The 25948-nt window shown below is 48.2% G+C and overlaps 1 protein-coding gene across 1 annotated transcript; it reads right to left on the reverse strand.

Moving 5' to 3' along the window:
* Window positions 1-3421: 3421 nt before the first annotated feature.
* PLEKHA4 (pleckstrin homology domain containing A4) lies at window positions 3422-25084 on the reverse strand. The gene is made up of 20 exons (XM_081030323.1): window positions 24563-25084; window positions 24030-24119; window positions 22824-22931; window positions 21333-21405; window positions 21143-21243; window positions 20875-20984; window positions 20052-20267; window positions 19417-19696; window positions 18738-18824; window positions 17834-17881; window positions 17625-17705; window positions 17343-17492; window positions 16357-16455; window positions 14330-14479; window positions 13242-13341; window positions 13093-13169; window positions 5539-5700; window positions 4701-4759; window positions 4178-4287; window positions 3422-3884 (listed from the first exon to the last, which is right to left on the reverse strand). Exons 2-20 carry the CDS (start codon window positions 24111-24113, stop codon window positions 3622-3624), a joined length of 2358 nt encoding a protein of 785 aa, XP_080886449.1. The 5' UTR covers window positions 24114-24119; window positions 24563-25084; the 3' UTR covers window positions 3422-3621.
* Window positions 25085-25948: the final 864 nt, after the last annotated feature.

Raw genomic sequence — 25948 nt, forward strand, 5'->3', positions numbered from 1 at the left:
GACAGAACTTGGGACATAGTTGGTACTCAATAAATATCTGTTGAGGGGTGGCCAGTTAGTTCAGTTAGTTAGAGCATGGTGCTAATAACACCAAGGTTGCCGGTTCGATCCCCACATGGGCCACTGTGAGCTGTGCCTTCCTTAAAACAAAACAAAAAAACAAATAAATCCCGGGACACTTTAAAAAAAAAATCTGTTGAACATGCAAAGGACCCAAAGAGAAAGAATGAACTAGTATCCACCATCTGTTTAATCCTTACAACAATATAAGGAGGAAAATGCAGTCCAGGGAGGCTGAGACACTTGCTCAAAGTTGCCCAGCTAACAAGGGAGGCTTCGCTCTACTTCAGGCTTGCTGTGTGACCTCAGTGCAATCAATTCACCTTTCGGAGCCCTGGTTTACCAACATGAGACATTCTTATAAAGGGTAGCCATTAAGCTGATTTCCTTTTTTTTTTTTTTTTTTTTAAGATTTGATTGGGGAAGGGGAACAGGACTTTACTGGGGAACAGTGTGTACTTCCAGGACTTTTTTCCCAGATCAAGTTGTTGTCTTTCAGTCTTAGTTGTGGAGGGCGCAGCTCAGCTCCACGTCCAGTTGCCTTGCTAGTTGCAGGGGGCACAGCCCACCATCCTTTGCGGGAGTCGAGGAATCGAACTGGCAACCTTGTAGTTGAGAGCCTGCGCTCCAACCGAGCCATCCGGGAGGCAGCTCAGCTCAAGGTGCCGTGTTCAATCTTAGTTGCAGGGGGCGGAGCCCACCATCCCTTGTGAGACTCGAGGAGTTGAACTGGCAACCTTGTGGTTGAGAGCCCACTGGCCCATGTGGGAATTGAACTGGCAGCCTTTGGAGTTAGGAGCACGGAGCTCCAACCTCCTGAGCCATCGGGCCGGCCCGTAATTTCCTTTTGAAGTCACTAGATTAAGCCCTATAAACTACATGTCTAGAGTACATCTTCACAAAGAGAAGAACCATTGACCTCACTTCATAGATAGACAGAGACAGTTCTGGTAATTATGAGGCTGAATAGTTTACCTATTCAATACTCACAACAACCCTATACTGAGGAACATCATCACTGTTATTCTCGTTTTAGAAATACAGAAACTGAGGAATGGAGAAGTGAGGGCACATAGCCGGGATGGGACAGAGCCAGGATGGAAGCCCAAGTATGGGGGATTCCACAACTGTCCTGTCCTGTGAAAGTGGACAGAGAAGATGGGGGAATTAGGGGACGAGAAAGGGGAAACTGAGGTTTGGGAGGAGGGGGTGGGAAGCCAGGTGGTTTGACACCAATGGCCCTTGGGCCTCACAGCTCATGGCAGTCAGCGTAGTTGACCACACAATCCAGGCAGCCAAAATGGTGGACAGTTTCAGAAATGAGAGTCTGAGGAGAAAGATGTCTTATGATGTCTTATGTCATCTTAAGATGACAACACTCAATGAGTGTTGTCACCCTGCCTTGTAGAGCTGGGGCTCCCAAGAGCAAGGTAGGAAGAGGGAACCCGGAGTCACAGCTGAGGGGACAGGAGCTAGAGGAACTAGTTGGGGACTCTCCCAAATCACCAGGCATAGCAGGAGAAGAGGAGACAGGAAGCCAGGGGTACCATAGCCCAGAGGGCTGGTTATACTCACATGATAGTCATTACTCCAAAGACCTGAAATTGGGGGGACAGAGACACTGGGGGGGCAGATATCAGAGAGATATTGACTAAAGGGAAGGGACAGAAACCCTGAGACAGGAGGGGAAAAAACTTTTTCAGAAAAACACCCACTCCCTGTGAGGGACTCATTTGTTCCAATCCACGTGACAGGTGTGATAAGAATCTCGAAGTGGGGTGGGGGTGGGAGATGAGGGTAAGGGGGATCAAATATATGGTGATGGAAGGAGAACTGACTCTGGGTGGTGAACACACAGTGGGATTTATAGATGATGTAATACAGAATTGTACACCTGAAATCTATGTAATTTCACTAACAATTGTCACCCCAATAAATTTAAAAAAAAAAAAAAGAATCTCGAAGTGGGAGATCAAAGAGAACATACCCAGTCACTGAATTTGGCTAGCAGAATCAGGGAAAGCCCTGCAGAGGGAAAATGACACCGAGCTGAAACCTCTGGGACCCAAACAATTTAGCCAGAAGAGAGAAAGGTAGAGGGATAGCATTGTACAAAAGTCTAGAAGACAACAAAGCATGTGCGAGAGAAAGAGAGAGAGAGAGAGAGAGAGAGAGAGAGAGAGAGAGAGAGAGAGAGAGAGAGAGAGAGAGAAAATATTGGAAATGGGGAGTGGGGACAGAAAAATCCGCTCACATCTTCCTCCTGAGTCACATCACAGACGAGAAACACAGTTCCAGGAAGTTCCTGCTCCAAATCCTGCCCCCCCCCCAACTCTGCACGGAGAGAAAGACTGGACTCCTGGGTCTGAGAGATGAGGGGCTGGGGGTAATGACGGAGGGACCCTCACTCAACGTCTGTCACAGATAACCACTTGGGCCCACTGAGAATAGGAAGAGAACAGGTTACCCCAGCACAGACCTTGCTGACGGCCTCTGCTGCCCTCTTGTGGCCATCTAGAATGGGACCTATTATCCCCTTGTTCCCCTCGTGATCATAGTCTCTTGATAATCTTCTACAACAAAGGTCAGAGACCTTGACACATATTCTCCTTGGCTACTCCAGGTATCTACTGGGGTTCCAGAGAACACCCCATCTCTGGGTATCAAAGTAAACTCTAAACCTGCAAGAAACATTCCCCAAACCACCCGTTTTGTAACTATAATCCCTGAGACCCAGAGAAAAGGGGTAAGGGCGTGTGAGACCTGTCAAAAGATCAGGCTCCAGGATATCACTACTACGCCTTCATTAGCCCTGCAAGTTGGATTTTATAAAACAAAAATCTAAACTCCTTCTTCCCACACTCATTAGACCCCGGTGTCCCTCCTCTCCCAGACTCCAATAGTCCAACCAGCCAAGACTCCTCTCACCGAAGGCTCTCACCATCCCAGCTCCGGTGCCGCGCCCGCCACTCCCCCCCCCCCCCCCCCCCCGTCACAATGACCATCTTCCCCGCATAGTGTGATCCCGTGGCCATCCCTCGGAAATCAGTTCGTCTCTCCCTCTGTCACTCACTCTAGGCCTCTTTCCACCTCTAAAGTCGGGTGAGGCCGTGCACTCAAATCTTAAATAGGGGCTGGATCCTGGAAGCCCGGTATTGCCAGGAAGTCTAGAGGCTTGGAAGTTTGGCCACAGCCCCCTCCTCCCTCAAACCCAGTAATCCAGGACCTCCCCCCCTCCTTCTTCAGACCTACAAATTCGAGATCCCTACCCCTTCTTCCCTAGGGACCCAGGAATCCAGACTCCAGCTCTGCCGCTCAGAGACCAGTGTCACAACCCCAAACAGACAAGGAGAAAGTTATTAACTAAAAGTTCAAAGTTTTAATCTGAATTTGAACAAGTGCTGGGAAAACCAAACTTTGGCCATAATAACCTCTCCCTTTGTAGGCCACGAGGGGACTAGATCGCGCCCCCAGGTGCCCAGAGTGGCTCCAGATCTCCGTGCGGTACCTTCAGATCACGCCGTCGCCCTCGCACTCCGATTGCTGCCGCATTTGGGTGGGTCAGAAGCTGGACTGCAGCAGAGTGACTCGCAGAGGCCACGCCCCCTCATCATGGGGCAGGGCAGGAGGCGTGGTCCCGGAATCCCACGTGGGCTCCCAAGAAGAGGGACCTGTGCCACGCCCACTACCTCGGCGGGAGAACAGGGTGGATGGGGAATTGGCCAAAGGAGGAGATCTTGGGGGCGAGGTCACCTGGGGCGTGGGGTCTGATGGAGGAGGCGGCGCAGGGGTTAGAGGTTCTCCTCCAGTGTCCAAATTTCCACCTGGAGAGGACGAGGGGGTAATGAGAATGGCAAATTGTGGGAACCGGGATTCTGTACCTCCAGGCCTTTCCTTTCAGTCCCAAGAGTCAGTAGCCTACTGTCCCAGACCCAGGAGTCTCCAGTCCTTTCCTGCCTGGAATCTAGAACTCCCAAGCCCTGTCCAATTCTTTCCTCATCAAGACAGAGGATTCCCAGTGGCCTTCAGAACCTTCCCCACCAGGACCTAGGATTCCTGGTCTCCGGCTCCCTCTTCCCTAAAACTCAGGAGCCCAAGGTCCTCAGCCCCTCCTCACCTGTCATCATTCTGTGCCACTGCGATGCCTCAGTGGCCAGAGCTTGAGAGAGGCTGAGAACTCGCTCCCGGTGACCTTCTGATGGCAAATAAGGGGTGGTGTTCCTCGGACTTGAAAAAAGACGGGGACATGTACAATTAGCCAGTATACTGAGGGACCGCAGTGCCACGCCTGTCTTTCTGAGAGTTGTAGTCCGTAGCACTTGTTTCTAAAGGACTTTAAATCTGGCGCGGCCCTCATAAAAAGCCCACGTGCATTATGGGATTTGTAGTCCAGGTTCCCAAAAATTTCACCGGACTTCCAGATGCTCCGGCCGACTTTGCTATCCAGGTTTGCAGTTTGGGGAACCGAGGTTCTCACTGGGTATCTAGGGCTTTCTGATGCCCCAGGAACTTCAGTGTCTCTCAAAGATTCTGCGATCTACATGCACTTCAGTACTCAGGAGACTTCAACAACAATGCTACTCCCCTCCCCTTTGGCAAATTGATTTCCCTACTCCTTGCCCCGCCCTCCAGTTCCTTACCTGCTCCAGGAACCGGAGCTTCTGAGCCATTTCTGGGTTCCTGAATGTCCTAGAACAGGCTGCAAAGGAATTGGGGCATTAGTATTCCTCACCTGGAAGCCCCACGTTGAGGGTGAAATGAAGGGGGCTTAGAGAGGGGACAAAATTGCCCTCAAAGACAATGACAATATTTAACTTTACATTCAAAGAACCCCTGTCCTCCATGTGACTTAGATCAGAGAAGAACCCACCTTGTTTACCTATGACAAGGCCAGAAGCAGACCCTCCAAATTCACTCTTTACCTCATAAACGATTAGCTTAACTGTCTGTCCCCCTTAAACTAGCTAGACACAGAGATATATATTGTGTTCAACTGACTGAGATGCCCCCTAATTACAAAAACAATCCTGAACCTAAAATCAGCCCACTTGTCTAATTCCTCCCTAGGAAAATCTAAGATGAAACCATCTTGATGAGATACTCTGATCTTCAGATCTGGAGCACTCTTCCCATTGCAATAGCATAAATAAAATGGATTTCCCTGCTTGCTCAGTTTATTATCATCATTATTATTTTGCCTTTGACAATACATGGTAACTGAAAAGGAAAACTGGGCTTCTGACCCAGACCTGTGACCCTAGTAAGGTGGGGATGTTGTCTCTGACCCACCTCAGTCCCCCACTGCTAGGGGAGCCAGGATGTTGACTTCAACACAAGTACAAGTTGGGGTAAATCTGGAAACCCAGTTCTGGGTAAGGAGGTTGGGAACATCCCCATTTTACAAAGAGGGAAACTGAGGCTCAAATTAGGAGCAAAGGACGCACTACCATCCCACTGGCCCACTTCTGTTCCCCTTACCCTTTGTTCTATGTCAGGCTGGCGTCTGGCTGGGGACAGTGTCCTCCCCAGAGTAAGGAGCCGGGGAGACGCTGGGCGAGGGAGAGGCCATCCACACTCCTGGTTTCTGCGTATTCTTTCCAACTGTTCCTGAGCACTCATCCGGGGCCGGGCCAGGGGGGCCTGGGGAGATGAGAAACCCCTCAAGACCCCAACCTTGGCCTTAATTGTATCTCTTTTCCGAATCTCTTAGCCTCCAGTCTTGCCCTTTCCAGTACGTTCACCGCCAGATCTCGAGGCCTCTTTCTACACCTGGAACCGATGCTGTCCCTCCACTGCTTGCGTCCTCCCATGGTCTCTAAGCATCCTTGGGACAAAGGCATATGAGGCCCTGTGAGGCCTGGTCCCTACACACCCCTGTGGCCTCAACTCCATCAGCTGCCCTATTTGAACCTGAAGCCCCAGCCTCACAAACACCCACACTTCCCTGGACATATCAAGCTTCTTCACACTAGACAGGACTCTGGGGTGCTTGTGATTAAAAAATAAACAGCAACTCTGTAGCAGCTGTGAAAACAACAGGAAAAATAGGATTTGAATAACTAAACTGCTCAGAGGATCAGCCTGGGTTGACTTTAAAGAGGACTTTATGATTTCTGTCTTGCCCTCAAAACCAGAGGTAAGATGCACACAGGGAGAATATCATATGCCAATTGGAGTTACGTGGCCACATGTTAAGGAACTACCAGAAGCTAGGAGAGGGGCCCGGATCAGATCCTTCCACAGCGCCTTCAGAGGGAGTATGGCCCTGCTGACATCTTGATTGTGGACTTCAGCCTTATGAACTTAAAATGCAAGAGGACAGAGATAAAGCGAAGAAGAAATTGTTCAGCAAAAAGAAACTGGAACTTGAAGCTGTGGAAAATTCTCAGCCTATCCATATTGCAAAAAATGAGAAAGCATGTTCTGAAGAGAACACCAAGGGTGTGGCTGTATGAGCCGTTTGCTAAGATATTTGTTATGTGACGTGCGGATCCAGTAAATCATCTCAGCAGAGACACCGTCAGCTTCAACTGAAGGGGACAGGAGGGGGCTAAATGAAGAAAAGCTGACAGGCATCTGGGATGCTACAGGCAGGAAATGGGCTGATAGAAGTATCTGGCTGAAAATAAGTGTTATCCTTCAGGAAAGAAGGTAATTTGGACACAGACATGCACATACACACAGGGAGAAAGCCATGTGATGACTGGAGTGACACTGCCACAAGCCAAGGAATAAAGCCTGGACCAGATCCTTCCGTGGTGTCTTCAGAAAGAGGCTGGCCCTGATTTCAGACTTCTAGACTACAGAACTGGAAGATAATAGATGTGTTGTTTAAGGGGGGCGGGGCGAGGGAAAAGAATTCTTTACAGTCTCCAACAGCTAGAAACTTCTAGGGAGACAGCTTGAATCCATTGCTTATTGTAGGACTAGTCACTGCAGTTCACTCTGTTTTACTGATCTGGCCAATCCTGAGTCACATGGCTCCTGTATATTGGCCCTAGGACATTTCTTTCTTTTTTCTTTTCTTAAGTGTGTTTTTCCAGGACCCATCAGCTCCAACTCAAGTAGTTGTTTCAATCTACTTGTGGAGAACGCAGTTCACAGTGGCCCATGCGGGGATTGAACCGGCAACCTTATTGTTAAGAGCACCACGCTCTAACCAACTGAGCTAACCGGCCCCCCTATCATTTATTTCTTCACAGTGAGCCAAACCATTGGCCCCAAAGCCTGCCAGGGCCAAATTCAAACTTGTATACATCTACTTGTTTCAAACATAGCCGAAATAGGCAGATATTCTTAGCCATTTAGAGACTGCCTACTAGGAATACTCCACTAAGCTGTACTTCAAACCTGCTAGCCATAGGTAAGATGAATCTGTAGCTGTGAGACCCTAAGAAGCTGCTGTTCTTAGGAGCTCTGTAACCCCGAGACTCCCCACTGTGCTGCTCAATGACATCGCCTAGACTCTTAAGCCCCCTGTCCCATTTCTCCTGCCATCCCCTCCTCTGGGCAGTGGCCCCCCACACAGTTAATCTCTGAAGGGTCTTGCTGGGAGGGACTTCTCCCACAGGCAAACACGTCAAAGTGTGGACAAATAAGGCTCGTGTGTACTACTGCTACCTCGTGGTCGTATCTTTTTCCTTGATCAGCTCTGAAATGCCTGAAACTCACTACACCACCCCTGAGCTCTGGACTTTGGCAGCCCGGGTACCGTGGGATTGGGGTGAGGCAGGAACAATTCCCGGAGGAGCCCCAACAATCCATGTCCTTTACACACAACACTGAGAATACAGAAGTTTCTCTTTTCCTAAAAAAGGACTGATGGAACGTTTTGTATCCACGATAATAAGGAAGCATCAGGCATGCTTTGAAATGTTTCATTAAGCTCTCGCAGCGGGCACCCAAACTGCTTCTCCGAAAGCCAGTCAGCTGATCAGTGATGGCCCCATACAGCCAAAAATCAGACCATCCGCAAAAGACACAAAACTCCCCAGTCTGAGGTCGACCAGTCCCTAAACGCTGCTAGCTCCGAAAGTATAGCAGTTTCTGAACTCCATGCTGTATGACCACCTTCAGCTTTGCTCAGAGTGACTGTATCTTACCAGAATAGGTCTAGCTTGCTCGAGGAAGTCATACATTTAGTTTGGTTTCTTTTTTTCTTTTTTTCTTTTTTTTTTAGTTTTGTTTCTGATACAGAAAAGCGGCCTCTTTCACGATCACAGCTTTTGCACACAAAATCTGTTCCCTTTGTTGGGTGTACTCTTCTCTGCAGGACCAAACCTTTTTCTCATTCAGCTTACCTATCTTTTAAAAGACTTTCCAATGGTCAGAGTCTCCCTCTCCCCCATCAGACTTGAGCATCAGGTCTAGTTTGTTCCTAGGCCCCCAACACCTTCCACAGGGCCTGGCCCCTAGAAGGCCTCAGGAGATATACGTTGAGCAAATAAGAGAATTTGGGAGTTCTTTCTGCAGTGGCTTAGGGGGGAGGGAATAGGTGACAGCTCACTCACCCTTCTGACACCCTACTTGAGTTGGTCATCGGCTGATGTCTGACTGGGCACCAGAATGGTCCTGCCAAATCCATAAGGCATACTTTTCCTGCAGGAACACTTTGCCAGCTTTGGGATGGGGGAGGCCACTGAAAAATAGGTTCTGATGTAGAGGTTCACCAAAGTCAGCTCACAAGTGTAGGTCCTTGAACGCAGGGACTGGTCTGGAGCCCCAGCCCTGCAGGGCCTGGCACTCAAGAAGGGTGCCTGAATTAAACAACCCTTCAGTTGGTGGATGGGGTAGTGGAAGCCAGAGCTCTGTGCTCCCAAGAGACTGTGTGCAGTTGTATGCGTTGCTCACTGCCCAAGGGCTGAGCCCATCACTGACCAAAACATGTTCTGTCTCTAATTCACAAAAAGACGTCTTGTGGGCTAGCAGATGCCATGTCTTCCTAAATCCCCACCATAACCTGGATATTCATTCCAGCTGTTTCCCTGCTTCCCCACTTGGTAAACTCTAACTCATCCTTCCAGGTCTCTCTGCCTCCAGGGAACCATCCCCAACATGCCAGGCTGTCTGGGAGACCCCAGGGCCTCACGTTTTCACCATCACAGCACACACCTCCCTCTGCTATGATCGTGTTTACATCTGAAGCTCCTCAGTCCAACCCAGTTCAGCTCAGGAATCACAGGGCCCAGTCCAAACCCTATACCCAAGAGGCCAGGGACCACAACAGCACCAATGAGAAACACCACAAGCATGAAGCTCAGACTTAATTAACATATTCAAACCCAAACTCCTCACCTTCCCTTCCTGCCCTATCTCCTGCCTGGTAACTGCATTCTTCCAGATGCCCAGACCAAGAATCTCACGGTCATTCTGACTCCTCACACCCCACCTCTAATCTGCCAGGAAAGTTTGTTGGCTCCACCTTCAAAATCTGCCAAAATCTCCCCAAATATCTTATTTGCCATTCCAAAAAATAAAAATAAAAAAATCTGAAAACAGACCTTTTCTGAAATTTGGTGCCAATATCCGCCTGGCATAGCCTGAGTCTCAGCACACCGTCTGCATCTACTGCTTTTTCTCACCTTTTTTTTTTTGGTTATTTGTGACTTCTGGTTTAATTGCTCTCTGAAGATGTCAAAAAGAGCCAAAGACAGCCCCGAAGATAGTGAAAAGAAGCAACAGAAACATGCATCACTTCCAAGAGCTTGGAGAGAAGAATCACTTCAGGAGCAGGATTGTGGAACGTCTGCTGCAACATCTCAGTGAATAGGAACCCATGAGGGTACCCCTGGATGTGATGTGACATGAACAGAAAGAAAGACGTCATGGAAGTTTTACAGGGACAGTGATGACCAGGAACTGATGACAAGCGGAGAAACTCTGCATAGGGCAAAATATGCAGACCTGGACCGTGCATTCCAAGGATGTAACCAGATATCCCCAACTGGCTTTTGGTCATGAAACAAGCTAGAACATTCCATGAACACCTGAACATTGATTGTGACCATAGGCTGGCAACACTGAAGAGGCATATGGTATAAGACATCTGATGATTCGCAGTGGCCAGAGTGTCTGTAGATCATAAGTTACACTGGTTAGTTTGCTAAGACAATACCGGACGGGATCCTACAAAAACGTCACCAATACCAAAGAGAGATGACAATGACAGGCTTGAAGGGTGCCAGGCTCAGATGATCTGCTCCTGGGCATGCTAGGGCCACATGCATACACAAGACACAGTTTGGAACACGTCTACAATTTTCCATAACTTGGGCATTATTATGCAAACTGGAAATCATGGGATCCAGAAAACTCTTTTTGGACAAGTTCAAATGTGATGAGCAGCATGAGACCATTGCAGACAAACTAGACTGGAAGAAAACTGTGGAGTTGCGTTCCTGAATAAACACTCTGGAAGTCTCCTTCCTCAGTGTCTTATGAAGAATGGCATTTTGGGGGTATTTGCTTTCTGCCTAGTGTGACATCTCCACATACAGCTTCTAACCATAGAAGTTTACACTCCGTGAAGAGCAAGGATCATCACCACCACTTTTTATTTTTTATTTTTTAACTGTATAGTAGCTGTAAGTACCAGGAAACCCAGGACCCAAGATTTTTAGAGATGCCAATTTGCAGTGGTTGGTTCTCAGAAGGAGGTTGATAAACCAGCAGAAGCAAACATAAGCACAGGCAGGGCTCTGATTACGTTGGAAAATGACTCTACAAATGAAAACTAAAGGGCCTCCTTTCCCCAAAGTCCTCAGGCAACCAGATGTGGCATCACTGATAAGAAGGTGAGGCTACATTTTGTTTTTTTGTGCCCAAGGTGATCAGGTTCAAGGAGAAGATCCTGCTGGCCACTTGAAATAACTTGCCTGTTGGGCATTTATTGGGGGATAGAGGAACAGCTGAAATAGTATGAGATCAGAAATTCGAGAGCATTACAGCAATGATGTTGATGATGTTGAGGATACAGGAGGAAAACTCTCCATGGAAGAAATGGTGAAATGGGGGATCAGTTCCTTGCTGACTTTTAACAGTGTATATTTCTCAGTGACCAAGAGATTCTAACCAGTTTCCTCAATGAAAAGGACACTGCCCAGATGAAACCCTTTGTTAAGGAGGAAATAACACGGCCACCTCTACGAAGGCCACCTACCCCATCCCCAGGGAATTCAACTCCTGGCCCTGCTTCAGATGTCCCACTCCAACTCGATGACAGTGTTGATCTTTTGACCAGTGACCCCCATCTCCAGAGTCCTCAAGCCACCAAATGTCATGAGCATTTACTGCAAATGTACATTTCAGTACTTGGCTTCATTTGTACCTGGATTGCGTGACATGATGTCTTACTAAACCTTTTTCCTTAGAAATAAAAAGTGCCTGATCTTTCTAATCTATTTTTATTCCACTCTGATTTGCTCATTTAGTGGTGCATTGCTATTTTAGCAAAAAACAAAGCAAAACAACAAAAAAAAAACTTGACATTTAAATTGAGATTTATTTATAGCCTTTGTCCCATTTTGTATGAATATTCATACATTTTTTGAAGAAATGTTAATTAATGTGTTGATTAAGGGTGACGCGCCAGACGCCACTGGAGGCTTTACATAATCCACAGTACAAGTATATATGTACTCTATTACTCATCTAGAATCTGAAAAATTTTGCATTTTAAATTACATCTGATCCCAAGGGTTTGGGATAAGGTTTGTAGACCGGTATATCTAGACTCCAAGTCCCTCTCAACAACTCCACTTCTTCTGACCTACTGGAAACTACTATTATTTCCCGCCTGGCCCATCTCCCAGTCCCCTGCCCCTTCATTCGGCTCCCTGCCCCCGCCCTTGTCGCGCAATCTATTCCTCATTCGGCCACCAGAGGGCCCCAGTTCCCTTATAGGGCAGCTCCTGTTCCTCTCTGCTAAGAACTCTCCTTGGTTTCCTTCTGGCTCGCTCACAGTTAAAGCAAAGTCCCCACCCTGCACCACAAGGCCCAGCATGATCTGCCCCCAGTACCCATTTGTTCTCATTATCCACCTCTTTCTCCACTGCTTGCTTACTCAGTCCCAGCCACACTGGCTTTCTAGCTGCTACTTCAACACACCAGGCCCACTTCTGCCTCGCAAGCTTTGCAAAAGCTGTTCCCTTTGCCTATAACGCTCTTCCACCAGATATCCCCAAGGCTCACTTCCTCACCTTCTTCACGTATCCGCACAAGCATCACCTTTCCATGAAACCTCCCCAGACCAAGCCATTTACAATTACAGTCCTTCCTCAAGTATCCCAACCCCCCTCCCAGTGTTCTGTTTTAATTTAGCACTTATAATATATACAATTATGTACAGTAAACTGTTTATTATCTGCCTCTGATAGCCAGGAGAACACCAGATTCATGAGAGGATTGTTTTTCCTTGTTCACATTTGTGACCTCAGTGCCTAAACATCTCTGTGCATTAGAACTCTCTATGGTGATGGAAATGCACTACACCTACACTGTCCAACAGGCCAACCACTGGCCACATGTGGCTCCTGAGCACTTAAAATGAGGCACGTGTGAGTACATTTTTCATTTTATTTCATTTTAATTCATTTAAATAGCCACATGTGCCTACTGGCTACCTTACTGGATAGTGAAGACGATATTAAATCAATATTTGTAGAATGAATGAATTGATAAAGGAATGAGTGAATGGAGTACTTAGTATATCCAGACACTACTTCCAACCCGATATGGGCATTCATCTAATTTGAACCCTCACATCAGCTCTCGGTGGTAGGCAGTGCTATTAGCTCCGTTTTGCAGATGAGAGAATGGAGGCAGAGAGAGGTTTAGTAACTGACCCAAAGTCACACAGCTTAGAAGTGGCAGAGACAAAATTCAATCCCAACACTTCACAAATCACATTCTCTCTGATCTGGGGTGCGGCCTCACAACTCCCCTCTTCCAGCTGTTTCTCGAAGAGTGGGGAGTCCGTGGCGGTCAGATCAAACTATTACAAGATGCACTAGGAGGGGTCAATGGACTGCCTACCTTGGTTCCTGGCTGTGGGGAAGTGGGGCAGCGACCCTCAGGACTGGAAGCCCGGGAGACCCTTGGAGATCCAAGACCTAGAAGGGCAGAAGGGGACTTGGTGAGGACAGAAAATGCCAGGCAAGTCCCGCCTCACCCAAGATGCTCACCTGAGTGAGGGCCAGCGAGGTCTCTGTTGCCCCCCGGAGGCTGCCCCCAGTCAGCCTCAGGGGGCCGGGGTGAGCTTAGTTCCAAGGACTCAGGCAGGCTCTGGAGGGGTTGGGGAAGGGACGTCACGATTATCGTTATCATTATTATCACCATTTTTTAAGCACTTAGCAAATGAGACACAGCATGTGTAGGATTAAGATCGAAAACCAGGAGCCAGATAACCTGGTTTCAATCTCAGTTCTGCCATCGAATAGCTGTGTGACCTTGGGCAAGTTACTTTACCTCTCTGGGCCATACGTAAACTTCTGATATGAGAATTGAATCTGTACACGTAAGGCCCTTAGAACAGTACCTGGCATGTGGTGAGACATTATAAGTGCAAGATTTTATAATGATTATGCATCCAGCATGGAGCTAAGTACTTTTCCTGCATTATCTCATTAAATCCCCTCAATAAACACACAAGACACCTATTACTATCCCTATTTTACATATGGGGAAACTGAGGCTCAGAGAATGGGGTCAATGATGGATGTCACAAAGAAAGCAGAGCTGGGATTTGAACCCAGATCTCCTGGATACATGATCTGAAGGTCACAACAAGCAGTGGCTCTAACCCAGCTATGACAATAGTGGCTTGTACTTCCTGAACACTGACTCTGTGTCAGGCTCTTCCTAGTCACCCTTTCTTCTTCTTACAGGTCCCTGCAAGGTGAGGGTTTTGATCAGAAGTGTCTGGTAAATATTTAACCAATGCCTTTCTGGGAGAAAAGAGCGCTGGTTTGTAGCATTTGCCAATCACTCCCACCATGGTCAATTTCAAGCTATTGACAAGACATCATTGAATGTGGAGTTGGGAAGAGATGCAGGCAATTGGCCCTTGGGAGGTGGTGGGAGCTGGTTCTAGCACACCACTGGACTATGACCACGTGTAACAAATAAGGAAACAAAGGTTTCTGGAGCATAGGATACTTGCCTGAGGTTGGTTAGCTGGTCAAGGGATAGGGAAAGACATGAGTAAATGATGAGCTGAGCCAGGGGCAAATGAGACAGGGAGCTGGGGGTGGGGAGAGAGGTGTGATCTCACCTCTCTCTCTGAGGACTCCTCCTGGAGTCCTCCTTGGAGTGCGGGGGATGGGGAGTCAGGCTCAGTATGAGGAGGTGGTTTCTGGGGGCCCCCCAGACCTGCCAGTGTGTCTTCCATCATCCACAGCTGCTGCTGAGCAGACGATCTGTCCTGAGGAGAGGAAAGGAATTTGTAACTCAAAGGTGGGAAAATGCAAGGACAGTTAAAGTTGACAGGCCACGGACAGGGTCTGAAATCAGCTGGGCTGTATTTATGGAGTCATAAATGGACTGTGTGTACATATTGGAGGCAATATTTATAGATGTCCATTTCCATATGGATATCCCATTGACCCACTACCATTTATCACAAGCACTGTCTTTTCTGTACAGTTCTGCAGTGTTACCTCTGTCCTAAATAGGTGACCATATAAATATATGTGAATCTGTTTCTGAATACCCTATTCTATTCCTTTGGTCTGTTTGTCTAAACTTATGTCAATACTACACTGTCTTATTAACTGTTGTTTTACAGTCAGACTTGATATCCAGTTATGTGAGACCTCCAGGTTTTTCTTGGAGGTTGCCTGGGCTACTCTTGGCCTTATATACTGCAAGATACAATTTATAGTCAGCTCGTCAATCTCCACATAAAAACCTTCTGGATTTGTATTGGGATTGCAGATCCCCACTGGAGAAATCAGTGTGGGAGACTACAACTTAGCCCTAGTGTATCTTTCCCATCTGTGTATATCTTCCCATTTATATAGGTCTTTACCTTCTCTTAATGAGTAGGTGTCTTGCATATCTTTCATGCGATTTCTTCCTAGATATTTAATTTGCTTATGTTAATTATAAACACTACTGTTTATAAATATTTATTTTCTAATTTATTTGGTACTAACATATAGAAAGACAGTTCATTTTTGCATATTAACCTTGCATTCAGTGACTGCTGAATATGCTTATTCTAAATTTTACCTGGAAATTATTTTGGATATTCTACATATATGCAATCACGTCATTTGTAAATTAAAATAGCTTTACTTCTTCCTTTCTGGTCCCTATACTTTTTATTTATTTCTCAGATTTGTGCTGTCTAGGACCTCTGGTACAATATTGACTAGAACTGGTAATAACAGACATCCTTGTCTTGTTGCAGATATCAGGGGCAAAGTTTTCAATATTTCACTGACCACTATAATGTTTGCTGTAGATTTCTTATAAATGCCTTTTATCAGATTAAGGAAGTTCCTTCTATTCCTGCTTTGCTGAGAGCATTTATCATTAATGGATGTTGAATTTTGTCATTTTTTTCCCTGCATTTATTGAGATGATCGGGTGGTTTTTCTCCTTTATTTTGTTAAATGTGGTGAAATATATGGACTGATTTTCAAGTGCTAAACTAACCTGGCATTCCCATAATAAACCCAGTTTGGTTGTGATGTATTGTTCTCTTCATACATTGCTGATGCTGAGTGATATTTAATGCCAATACATGGGGGATTAGAGTTGAGGAGTGGATTTTAGGAAGAAGTGGGAGAGTTTAGCATAAAAAAGCAAGGCTGAAATCTGTGAGTATGCATTTAATAATAGAATCAATGTCCTAAAGATACATGATTTAGAAATTCGATGGCTAGGCTTAGAATAAAGAAATGGGTCTGAGGCTAAGCAACGGGGCTAATACTTCAGGAATGGGGTTTGAACTAAGGCTTTCAATTTAGAATTGGAAACTCCAGAGAATAAATGTAACAGCAGAAGTCAGGATGAACTTGCTGGATGGAAACAGGAATGAGGAGTTGAGTTTTGACACAGAGAGTAGGGCTTCAAAATAAGAGGCGAGATTTAAAACCAGAGGGGGAGTGGTCCTGAATCTAAAGGTAGGTCTTACAATAAGGGGTTTTAAATGAAAGAAAAGGATAGAGGGGGAGGAGCTTATGGTAAAGTAGGAGGGGCTTTGATTCTGTGGGAGGGGCTTACATGCCAAAAGGGATCCCAGGTGAACTTGGAGTAGAAGGTGGGGCTTGGAAGTTTGGGGCAGAGATGTACCTGGGGGGACCCAAGGTGCAGCAGGTACTCAAGGGTCTCTCTCAAGGTGCCCAGCTCCTGTTCCAGGCCGCTGTATGTGTCCCACACCCGCTCTCGCTCCTCAGATCCCAGAAAGGGGGAGACACAGAGTTAGCAAGCCCACCCACCTGATCTTTCCCCACTTCATCTATTCCCAACTGGTCCCTGGTGCCCTTGGCATACGTTGACTACAATTCCCAAAGGCCTCTTTGCTCCAACTACTAGGAACCCCAGAGTCTACATGGAACCTACCATTCCAATAAGCTGCTAGCGTAGAGAAATAAAATCCTTCTCTGAATCCTCTGGATTACCTTTGCACTGCCCTAGGGCACATCTAATCAATTCTTGGGACAGTCAAGACCACAACCTCTATGCACCTCTGGGCAGAAGAAACCTCCTTGTCAATACCAATAATAATAATTATAATAGCTAACATTCATTACACACTTAACATGTCAGGCACTGTTCTTAGCATTCATTTGATTGTTGTGACATAGGTGGTGCTATTAATGTCTCCATTTTACAGATATTCATAATTATAGCTAACACTTAAATATTGCTTAACGTATAATAGGTACTAAATATTCATTCATTCATTTATATATATTTATGAAATCTTCACAATGACCTTATGAAGTAAATACTACGTTTAGCATCTTGAGTTTACATAAGATGCATCTAAGGCCCAGAGGGGTTAAGTAACTTTTCTAAGGTCACACAGCTACTATGAATGGAAGCTGAGCTTCAAAGCCAGGAATCCTGTAACAAAATCACCCTCTTGAACTGCTAAATTAAGTTCTGCTGCTGCACACGTTCTTGGACAGTCAAGATCACTGGTTTAAATCTTGGGGAGGGGGTAAATCTTAAAAACTACCTTCCCATGAACTCTTGGGGTCAGGTCCCCTTCAGTAACAACATGCAGGGTCCTGAGGCCTCTTGGGAGAGCATGCCCCTTTCCAGATGCTCACCTGGGTCAGGTGACAAAGAGTGGCCCTCACACTGACCAGTCGGTCCTGCAGGAGGCGCTGACGTCCCCAGGCCCTCCGGGGAGCTGAAGCCTCTCTGGGTGCTTGGCCTAGCTGCTGCCTGGTCAACTCCAGGGCTGCTTCTAGCTGCTCCTGCACCCAGATGGAAAAGGTTAATCTCCTGAAGCCACACCCAGCCCCTTGCCATCCAGCATGCTAAGGATCAGGAAGGGCTAAGGGCATGTAGAGAGGCTAGGCATCCCTTCCCATCCCAGAGCCCCGTACCTTCTCCTCCTGTCTCTGGTCTATCTCCTCCTGCAGCCTCTTTAGGAGTCGGTCCTGCCCACACAACTTGGTCAACAAAGTCTAGAGAAAGGAGAATGGGAGCTATTTATGGACCAGATCTGGCTCTTCCCCCCCATCACCACGACCATCTAGAATATTCTCTTCCCAACTCTCAGAACTCAGCAGGGGTTGGGTCAGGGAGAACTTACATCTGTCTCCAAGCTTTGGTGGAAGGATGAGTCCAGGGGAGGACCTGGCTGAGGAGAAGGAGAAAAGCCAGGGGTCACATGGATAGACAGATCCTTATTGTAGCTCAATGCTAAGCTGAGCCCTGTTTCTACTAACAGACACTCCTCTCCTTATTAGCATCTTTACAAGCTTTAGCAAACCTCTAGACCAATAGCCTGATTCTTGGCTTTAGGAAGATACAATGGGCTGTGTTACCAAATATCTATAGCAAACATTATAATTAATGGAGAAAATTTAGACATTTCCTTTACGACTGAGAATTAAAGATGCTCGGTACTACTGTTACTGTTTAAGGCTGTATTAGAGACCCTGACCAATGCTATAACATAAGATAAAGGAAACAAAAAGAGGTGTAAGGATAAGAGGGGAAAATAAAACCATCATTATTCACAAGTGACATACTCATCTACCCAGAAACACCAGCAACTCAGAGTGATTAGAACAAATAAGAGAATTCAGCAAGGATGCCAAGGGCAAGATGAAGCTACAAACATTAATAGCATACCCCTATAATACTGATAACTAGAAAACATAATTTTAAAAGGAGATACCATTCAAACAGCTATCAAGAACTACCTGGAATTTAGGAGTTACCTTAACTAAGAACTCACAAGACCTCTATGGGAAAAATTTAAACCACAAATAAAAGATCTAGAAGATTATCTGAATGTATGGAGAGATATTTTATATATATATATATATATATATGCTACCTAGTTGCAGCAGACCTAGGAAACTAATAGAAACACCTACCCAAAGACTTTGAAATATCCAGTCTTCTCTAGTCACACTAGTCCACGAGATGACATTCACCATAGCAAAGAAAGCAAGAAAAGGGGCTCTGGCAAAATCGAGGATACCTACCAATAAAACCATGGAACCCCGAGTCCCTGGAGGTCTTGGAGGCAGCTGGAGATATGTGGAGGAGCCAGAGGGGACCTGAGGGGAATACTGAAATACAGATGATCAGAAATTGGCACGTCTTAATAACAAATACTAAAGTGTATGTGTCCAGAATTGATATGCCACAGGAGACTGTTTGAGGTTCAGAACTGGGTCCCCACAATCTTCTCAACTATCTGCTCTCCAGGTATGTGCCACTGTGGGAAAACAGAAGATGATAACAAATAGACAAGCCTAGCAAAACAGCCCTAGGGACCAATGGAAGTTGCAATCTATTCTCACTCTCACATTTGTGGTTAGCTACGGATATTCTGTGGTACAATTCCATGATGCTCAGAGAAAACATCAGGTGACCAACTTGGAAAGATAAAACTGTCACAGCATTGTCTTGGAGGAGAGTATTCTGGACTACAATCCCTATAACACTTAAGGCATAATGGCCTGAGACCAGGCAGAAAAGACAGCCCTGTGGACAAATAGCAGATAAAGTCTACTCTCCCCTCTTACATACGAACCGGTGATCATGCTGAACTACAATCCCCATGATTCTCAGGGGGTAATGGCCTAGAAACCAGCCTAGAATGATAGCCCCATGTTCATAAGAGAGATGAGTCCCCCACCCTGTCACCTCTCTGCTCACCTGTTTTCTGGCCTCCTGACTCCAGTTCTGGGGACTCCTGGGAGGCCTTCCTCCCTCAGCCTCAGAGGAGGGTCCTGGGCGGGGAGTGGGGGGCCGGGAGAGTGTCTGGCGCTGGGGGCCCCAATCCAGGGGAGGTCGCACATCGATGCGACTCAGGGGGGTATGGGGTCTGGCAGGAATTGCTGTGTCACCTGAGGAGGGAGGAGGTCTGCGTGCAGGAGCAGAACGAGGCCGGGGGAGGCTCAGAGGGGAAGGAGGGCGAGAGAGGGGTGTGAAAAGGCTGTGGGGAAGAGAGAAACGGGAAACTGATCAACTAGAGCCCCCTCACCCCACCACCCACCAAGTCAGCCTCAAGGTCGAATCTCCCTTCCGTGCGTCTCACTATCCCTCTAGGAGCAGAGCCCTTCTCTTGGTCAGATTCTGAATAATTTCCCCTATGTGGCATCTCCTGAGGCCTTCTCCCGGACAGGCTCTGACCCCACAAGAACCCCGGCAAGTCACACTCGAGCAAGAGAGCACTAAACCCACCCCTAATAAGTCTCAATCCTTGCTCTTCTCTTAGGCCACGCCCCCAATAAAACTTTTTCTGAAGCTCAACAGAACTGTCTCATCCCAGATTCCCTCGTCCAACTCACTCCGGGCTCCTTGTCCTCTGAACCCCGGGTCCAGATTGGAAGTCAGCTGTGGGGCTGGGAGTGAGCACCCCAGGTCGGCCACGATCTCTGGAAAGCTGAGCCACTTCCGGTGATTCTAAGCTTCGCCCCTCTTCCCCTTTGCTCACCTCCGGGGGGCCACCGGGGCCGCCAGGGCCCTCCCCAGGCTGGGGACGCGCAAGTGACTTGGGTCTCCCACTAGCAAATGGGCACAGAAAAAGACATCATTCCTCTGAACCTCATAACAGCTCTTATTCTAATTTCACAAATAAGGACACTGGGACCTATACAGAATAAAAGGGGAGGTGATGCATTATAAATCATCATTCCCATTTTGCAGATGGGGAAACTAAGGCCCGAAGTGACCTTAGGACGGGCCACAAGGTCCGTCCAGGTCACAGAATCCAATGCCTCAAACCATGAATCTCCAGCTTGAAAACTGGAGCAGGCCGGGACAAAAACCATCCGAAGCCTTTCCTTTCCTTTTTTTTTTTTCATCTGTCGTTGTTTTGGTGGCAACCTGGCGGGGCTGTAGACTTCCGAGGGAGTCAATCAGAAAGTGTGAAATGTTGATTGGGGGGCTGAACAAAGTGATGGGCGGTTCTTAGAGGGAAAGGCTTTTTGTTGATTGGAAGAGCTGAAGTTCTTCTAATGATGGGGCCTGAAGAGCGGAGTCTGCCTAGTAGCTAGAAGACTAAAGATTGGATGTTGAGGTCAGGGCCTCAAGGGGCGGAGTTGGGGGGCGGGGATGATGAGACTGACCCAGGTTGGAGGTACAGGGTCAAAGGCGTGGCCTATAACTCACCAATCATCCCCCTCCGCACGAGAGGCCCGGCCCAGGGCGCGGAGCCAGCCCCGCAGGTCCTCTAGCGTGTCAGCAGCCAAAACGTAGGTCCTCATGCCCGGGTGCTCCGCCTGAGGGAAGACAGAGCTGGGGACCTGGACGCCTGGGCCCTCCAAAAGGGAGGGTGCCATCTACCCTGGACAAGATATTTTATCTTCAATAATGGATGCTCTCGTGCCTGTCCCCATCACCTAGTACCTTAGTGCCCATGGGGGTTGGACGGACTCACGGTGAAGGTGAAGCGCCGCCCTCGAGGGGCTCCTGGCCCATCTGGCCTGATACTATAGCTGGGGAGCAGAACGCTGCCCAGGACGCTCTCCTCGCGGCTATCTGCAAAAGAAGGTCTGGGGTGAGGGATCACAGGGGGACCTGAAGGGCTAAAGGAAAGGGCGCCCGCCCCATCCAGCTGGAGCACTGACCCTTGTAATAGAAGAGGCAATGGCCAGAGAGGACGAACCAGCGGCGTTTCCAGAGCCGAAGCCCAGAGCTGTCCTAGGGAGAGAGAGTGGGAGGAGAGACCTGAGTAGAGGGGAGAGGAAAAAAGGAGATGGAGACAGTAACGCTTGGAGACAGAGACCCAGAGAGATGGAAGGAGCAGAGAAATGTGTTTGATACAATAGATTCAGGTGAACTGAAACAGTGTGCTGTGGTTGAGAGGACATAGATTCCAGACACAGTTGGACCTGAGTTTGACTCCACCACTTTCAAACTTCCCCTAAACAAGTCATTTCCCACTAGGATCCTCATGTTTTCTCATCTGTCAACTGGAGATTGAGAAGTTACGGGAAGGCTGGAACACAATACTGTACCACACGTGGGCAGGGGCTGTATATATGAAGACTTGGTCCAATTACTCTGGAGCCTGAGACACAGAGAGGCCAGGAAATGGGCACTGAGCTTCTGCCAGAACCAGTCCATCCCCAACCTTGTGCCCCTCTTCTCTTCAATAGGTATCCCCAGAAGCAACAGAATCTTTTAAAATGATAAATCAGATCATGTGAGTCCCTGCTCAAAACAGAGCTTACCGTCAAACTGAGAATAAATTGCAAATTCCTTACCCTAGTTTACTGGCTGATATGGAATCTCAAACTTGGGAGTGCATAAAATTCACCAGGAGGGCTTGTTAAAACCAGATTCCTGGGTCTCATCCCCAGGGTTCTGATGTCAGTAGATCTGGGGTGGGGCCTGACAATTCTCCTTTCTAGCAAGTTTCAGATGATACTGACACTGCTGGTCTGGGACTGCACTTTGAGAAACGCTGCTCAGACACCTGTCCTATCTCTCCCCTTGGCATGCTCCAAACACCCAATGATGGCCTGCTGCACAGCCATTTGCTTTTGCAGTCCCTCTGCCCCCAGATCTTAGCATGATGAGCTCCTTCTTGTCACCTAGTTCTCAGCTCAAATGTTATCTCCTCAGAGATGCCTTCCCTGACCACAGTCAAAGGCAGCTCTCATCCCCTCAGCCACTTTCGAGCACATCCCCATGTTATTTCTTCACAGCCCTTCACAACACTTCCTACAATCTGCAATCATTTATTTTATTTCATATATTTTAATATTATATTATGTAATATATATGTTATTTCATTTATTCCAATTATGTGTTTATTAATTTGTTATCCATCCCCACTCCACCCCCATCTTGAATGTATTACAGATACTTGCCCTATTTGTGTGGCGTGTGTCCCAGGGCTTGGCACATTGTAATCGTAAATAAATGTTCAAGAAATGGTCACTGAATGAATGAATGAATAAATGAATGAATGAAACAATGACAGAATAAGGGGAGAAGCAGTGATAGCAAAAAAGACCAATTTGGAGACTTGGAAGGAGAGAAACATCAGACAGCCAGGGATACAGCCTCTAACATCACTTGGAGTTTCCTTTCCCTTCTCCTGCTCACTCCACCTGCTTATGCAGCCAGCCTCGGATGTGCACGGGGAGGTTGGGGTCCCTCCTGAGTGCATTGCCTCTCTTCCCAAAGGTGTGCACCTTGCTTACTGCCCGTGTGGACTTCTGAGGAGAGAAGGAAGAGAGAAGTGAACAGGACACCCGATGGGCTTGGGGAGGTGGTACAGGTGACCCCCTTGCTGGACTGCCCAGACAAACCAGGTCAAGGAGGGAGCTGAGTTTTGAGATAAGAATTGGGTATGTACAGTGCAGAATTGAGAGACACTTTTTATGGGTGGAGGGAGGTGTCTGGAGGCAAGGAAGAGGCTACTGGATGACAGAGAAGGAATTTGGGAATCAAGCATCCACTGCCAAAGAGAGGACGCCCTTGGCCACCAGAGCCAGAGACGTGATACAGCCTTTGGGATCTGAACTGGAAACATTGCCTGAGAGGTCCCCATAATCAGGAGGGACCTCCAAGCTGAGTCTCTGGTGATGGGTCAGCCAGAATCAAAGGACGCTTCAGTGCCAAAGAGTGATATCCTTTAGCAACCATGTCCTGGTCGAGAGAGGCTCTAAAGCCCTCCATCCCAATAGACAGCATCCCCGCTCCTTTGCAACTCACCCCCACGCGATGCCCTTGGGGATCGTGTGACCAAGGTCAGGATTGAATCTATGGATTCTGAACTTGGGGAAATGGAAATGAGTGACGGGAATGACACGAGGACAAGAAAATGAGTGTCATCACTGAACTATGGGCTGGAGTGATGATTTGGGAAGTACGTATTTCAGGCCTCATGGAGCCTTATTGTCAGAAAGCTCTTTCCTTGTCAAATTTCCGAATTGGGTAGATTGGATGGCTAGAGATAAAACAGGGAGTTCTCAGTCCTAATCCAGAGTACCCACTACTTCTGAGTTCCTAGGGGGCGCCTCATGGCTGGGGAGTGGCCTTAGGGTGGCAACCAGAGTCAAGCAGGGTTTTTCACTCTGGCTTCAAATCAGGAAAACACAAGGGGTGGGAACAGCTGGAAGTGCCTCTGAATTCCTAGCTGCAGCTAGTAGGCAATTTGGGACCTAACTAGGTCTGGCAGGCCCCCTTGCCAAGGATCCTTGCTCTTAACAACCAGAGTCCCTGGGGTGGCACCGAACCCTAAGCTAGAAAACAGGAGGATGGGGCAGCCCAGAGCCCTGCCCTCCTCCCCAGCCCCACCCAGAAGCTCCAACCTTGGTGTTCAGGCTGCTGAGTGAGGAGATGGTAGAGGCGCTGCTGGCCAGGCTGAGGCTGCTCCGAGGTCTGCCCTCCTCCATCAAGGGCTTGGGGAGAGAAAGAAAAGGGCTGTGTGCATGTCTCTGCAGCTGACCCGGCTGGGGACAGAGACGGGGTCAGGGGCTCCCAGGTCGGAGGAGGCTGAGGAGAAAGAGCCTGTTGTTTGGGGACTGGGGGGCTGGGGGAGGCCCTGGCCCAGGGCCGCATACCAAGAGTGATGCCAAGAGAGGTGGGCGGCACTGGCAGCTGCGGGTGGGGGCAGCTGTCGGCAGCCCAAGACAGAGAATAGGGGCTCCTTTATTCTTGCCCCCTGAGCTCTGGCAAGGAATTTGACCCTCTCTGTGCTTAAGGGATCCCCCCCATTCCCTGCCTCTTTCCGGCTGCCCCTAGCTACCTGTCTCTTGCCCTCCCACAAGCAACCCTGAGACATCCCTGGGGCATCAGGAATGCACACCCAGGCAGCCCTTCCCAGCCCAGCCAGGGAACTTACCAGCTCTGGGGTCCCAAAGACAGGGGACAAGAGGGCAGTGTGGGTGCTGGGGCAGCAGCCACAGCCTCCCTCCTCTGTCTCTTAGGTGCTGCCTCTCCTAGGCCTCAGTTTCACTGATATGCTCACTCACTCTTTTTGTCTTTGTCTCTTGTCTCTATGGTCTCTCTTCCTCTCACATTCTCCCTTTCTTTTAGACTGTCTCTGTCTCCAGTCTCATTTTCTGTCTCTCACACACACACCCATATCACTTTCTCTCCCAATCTTTCTGTTTCTGTCCAAATCTTTTTCTGTCGGACTCACAGAGTCTCTTCCTTAAGTTTCTGTCTCATTCTCTCTCTCTGTCTTGCTGACACTCTCTCTCTCTCTCTCTCTCTCTCTCTCTCTCCCTCCCCCTCCCCCTCACTCAATCTCTTCCTTTTTCTTCTCTCTCTCTCTCTCTATGTCCCTCCACATCTGCTGTTTCCTCCTCTCCCTGGTTCTCCTCACTTTCTCTCTTCCTCCCTCTCCCAGTTTCTCTTTCCTTCTGCTGGGCTTTCCCTCCGTCTGCCCACCGCCCACGCTGCTGTCTCCCCTCCCAATCCCCGCTGACCCCGCCCCTCTTGGCCTTCCCACCACGGCCTGACCCCGGCTCAGCTGCCCCCACAGAAGAGGGGAGGGGCTGCTCCCCCAACTCCAGGGTCCCTTCTGAGCTGGGACAGGGAGAACCAGCGTTCTATAAAGGATGCGGCTGATTATCTTAAATGTTGGGAGAGTAGGAGCTAGGCCTCCAGATCAGGGCCCCTGTGTGCTAATTGGAGTCAGGTTCCTGGGTCATTGGAGCCTTGAATGGAGGTTGCCTGGATCTTGGAAGGGGTGGGGTTTCAGACTCCTGAGTACCTGGGAAGGTGTGAGTAGGACTCAGGACTCCTGAGTTGTGAATGGAGCCTGGGGTCTGGAAGTGTGGCGCTGAGTCCAGGTCCTCCAGGGAGGAGGGAGTGGCCCTGGATTCCTGGATTCTGGCTAGAGCAGGGTCCAGTGGACAGGGTCAGATCTCCATCTCAGATGCAGATGAAAATTCTGTTTTAGACTGAGGCTGACCCTCTCAGGAGGGAGACATGGTTCCTGGGCATATTTTAAGGGGCAAAATGATGGACCAGGGAGGGGGACTGGGCTGGGGAATTGGGACCATGTCCTTGGGTCTGGATCTTGTGGCAGGCATCCTGCTCCCATGAGGTTCAGTCGATGCCACCCACCCAGAATTTCAGTTTGTGTAAGCAGAGCTTTTGGGTGAGTCCGAGTTTGAAGCAGGTGAAATCCAGACATGACGCCTTGCGCATGAAGCCTCGATGGAGTCTGAGCTTTTGGTTTCCTGTCTACTCACCAAATATTTGTTGAACATCCACTATG

The sequence above is a fragment of the Rhinolophus hipposideros genome (genome assembly GCF_964194185.1).
Source record: "Rhinolophus hipposideros genome assembly, chromosome: 21".
NCBI lineage: Eukaryota > Metazoa > Chordata > Mammalia > Chiroptera > Rhinolophidae > Rhinolophus > Rhinolophus hipposideros.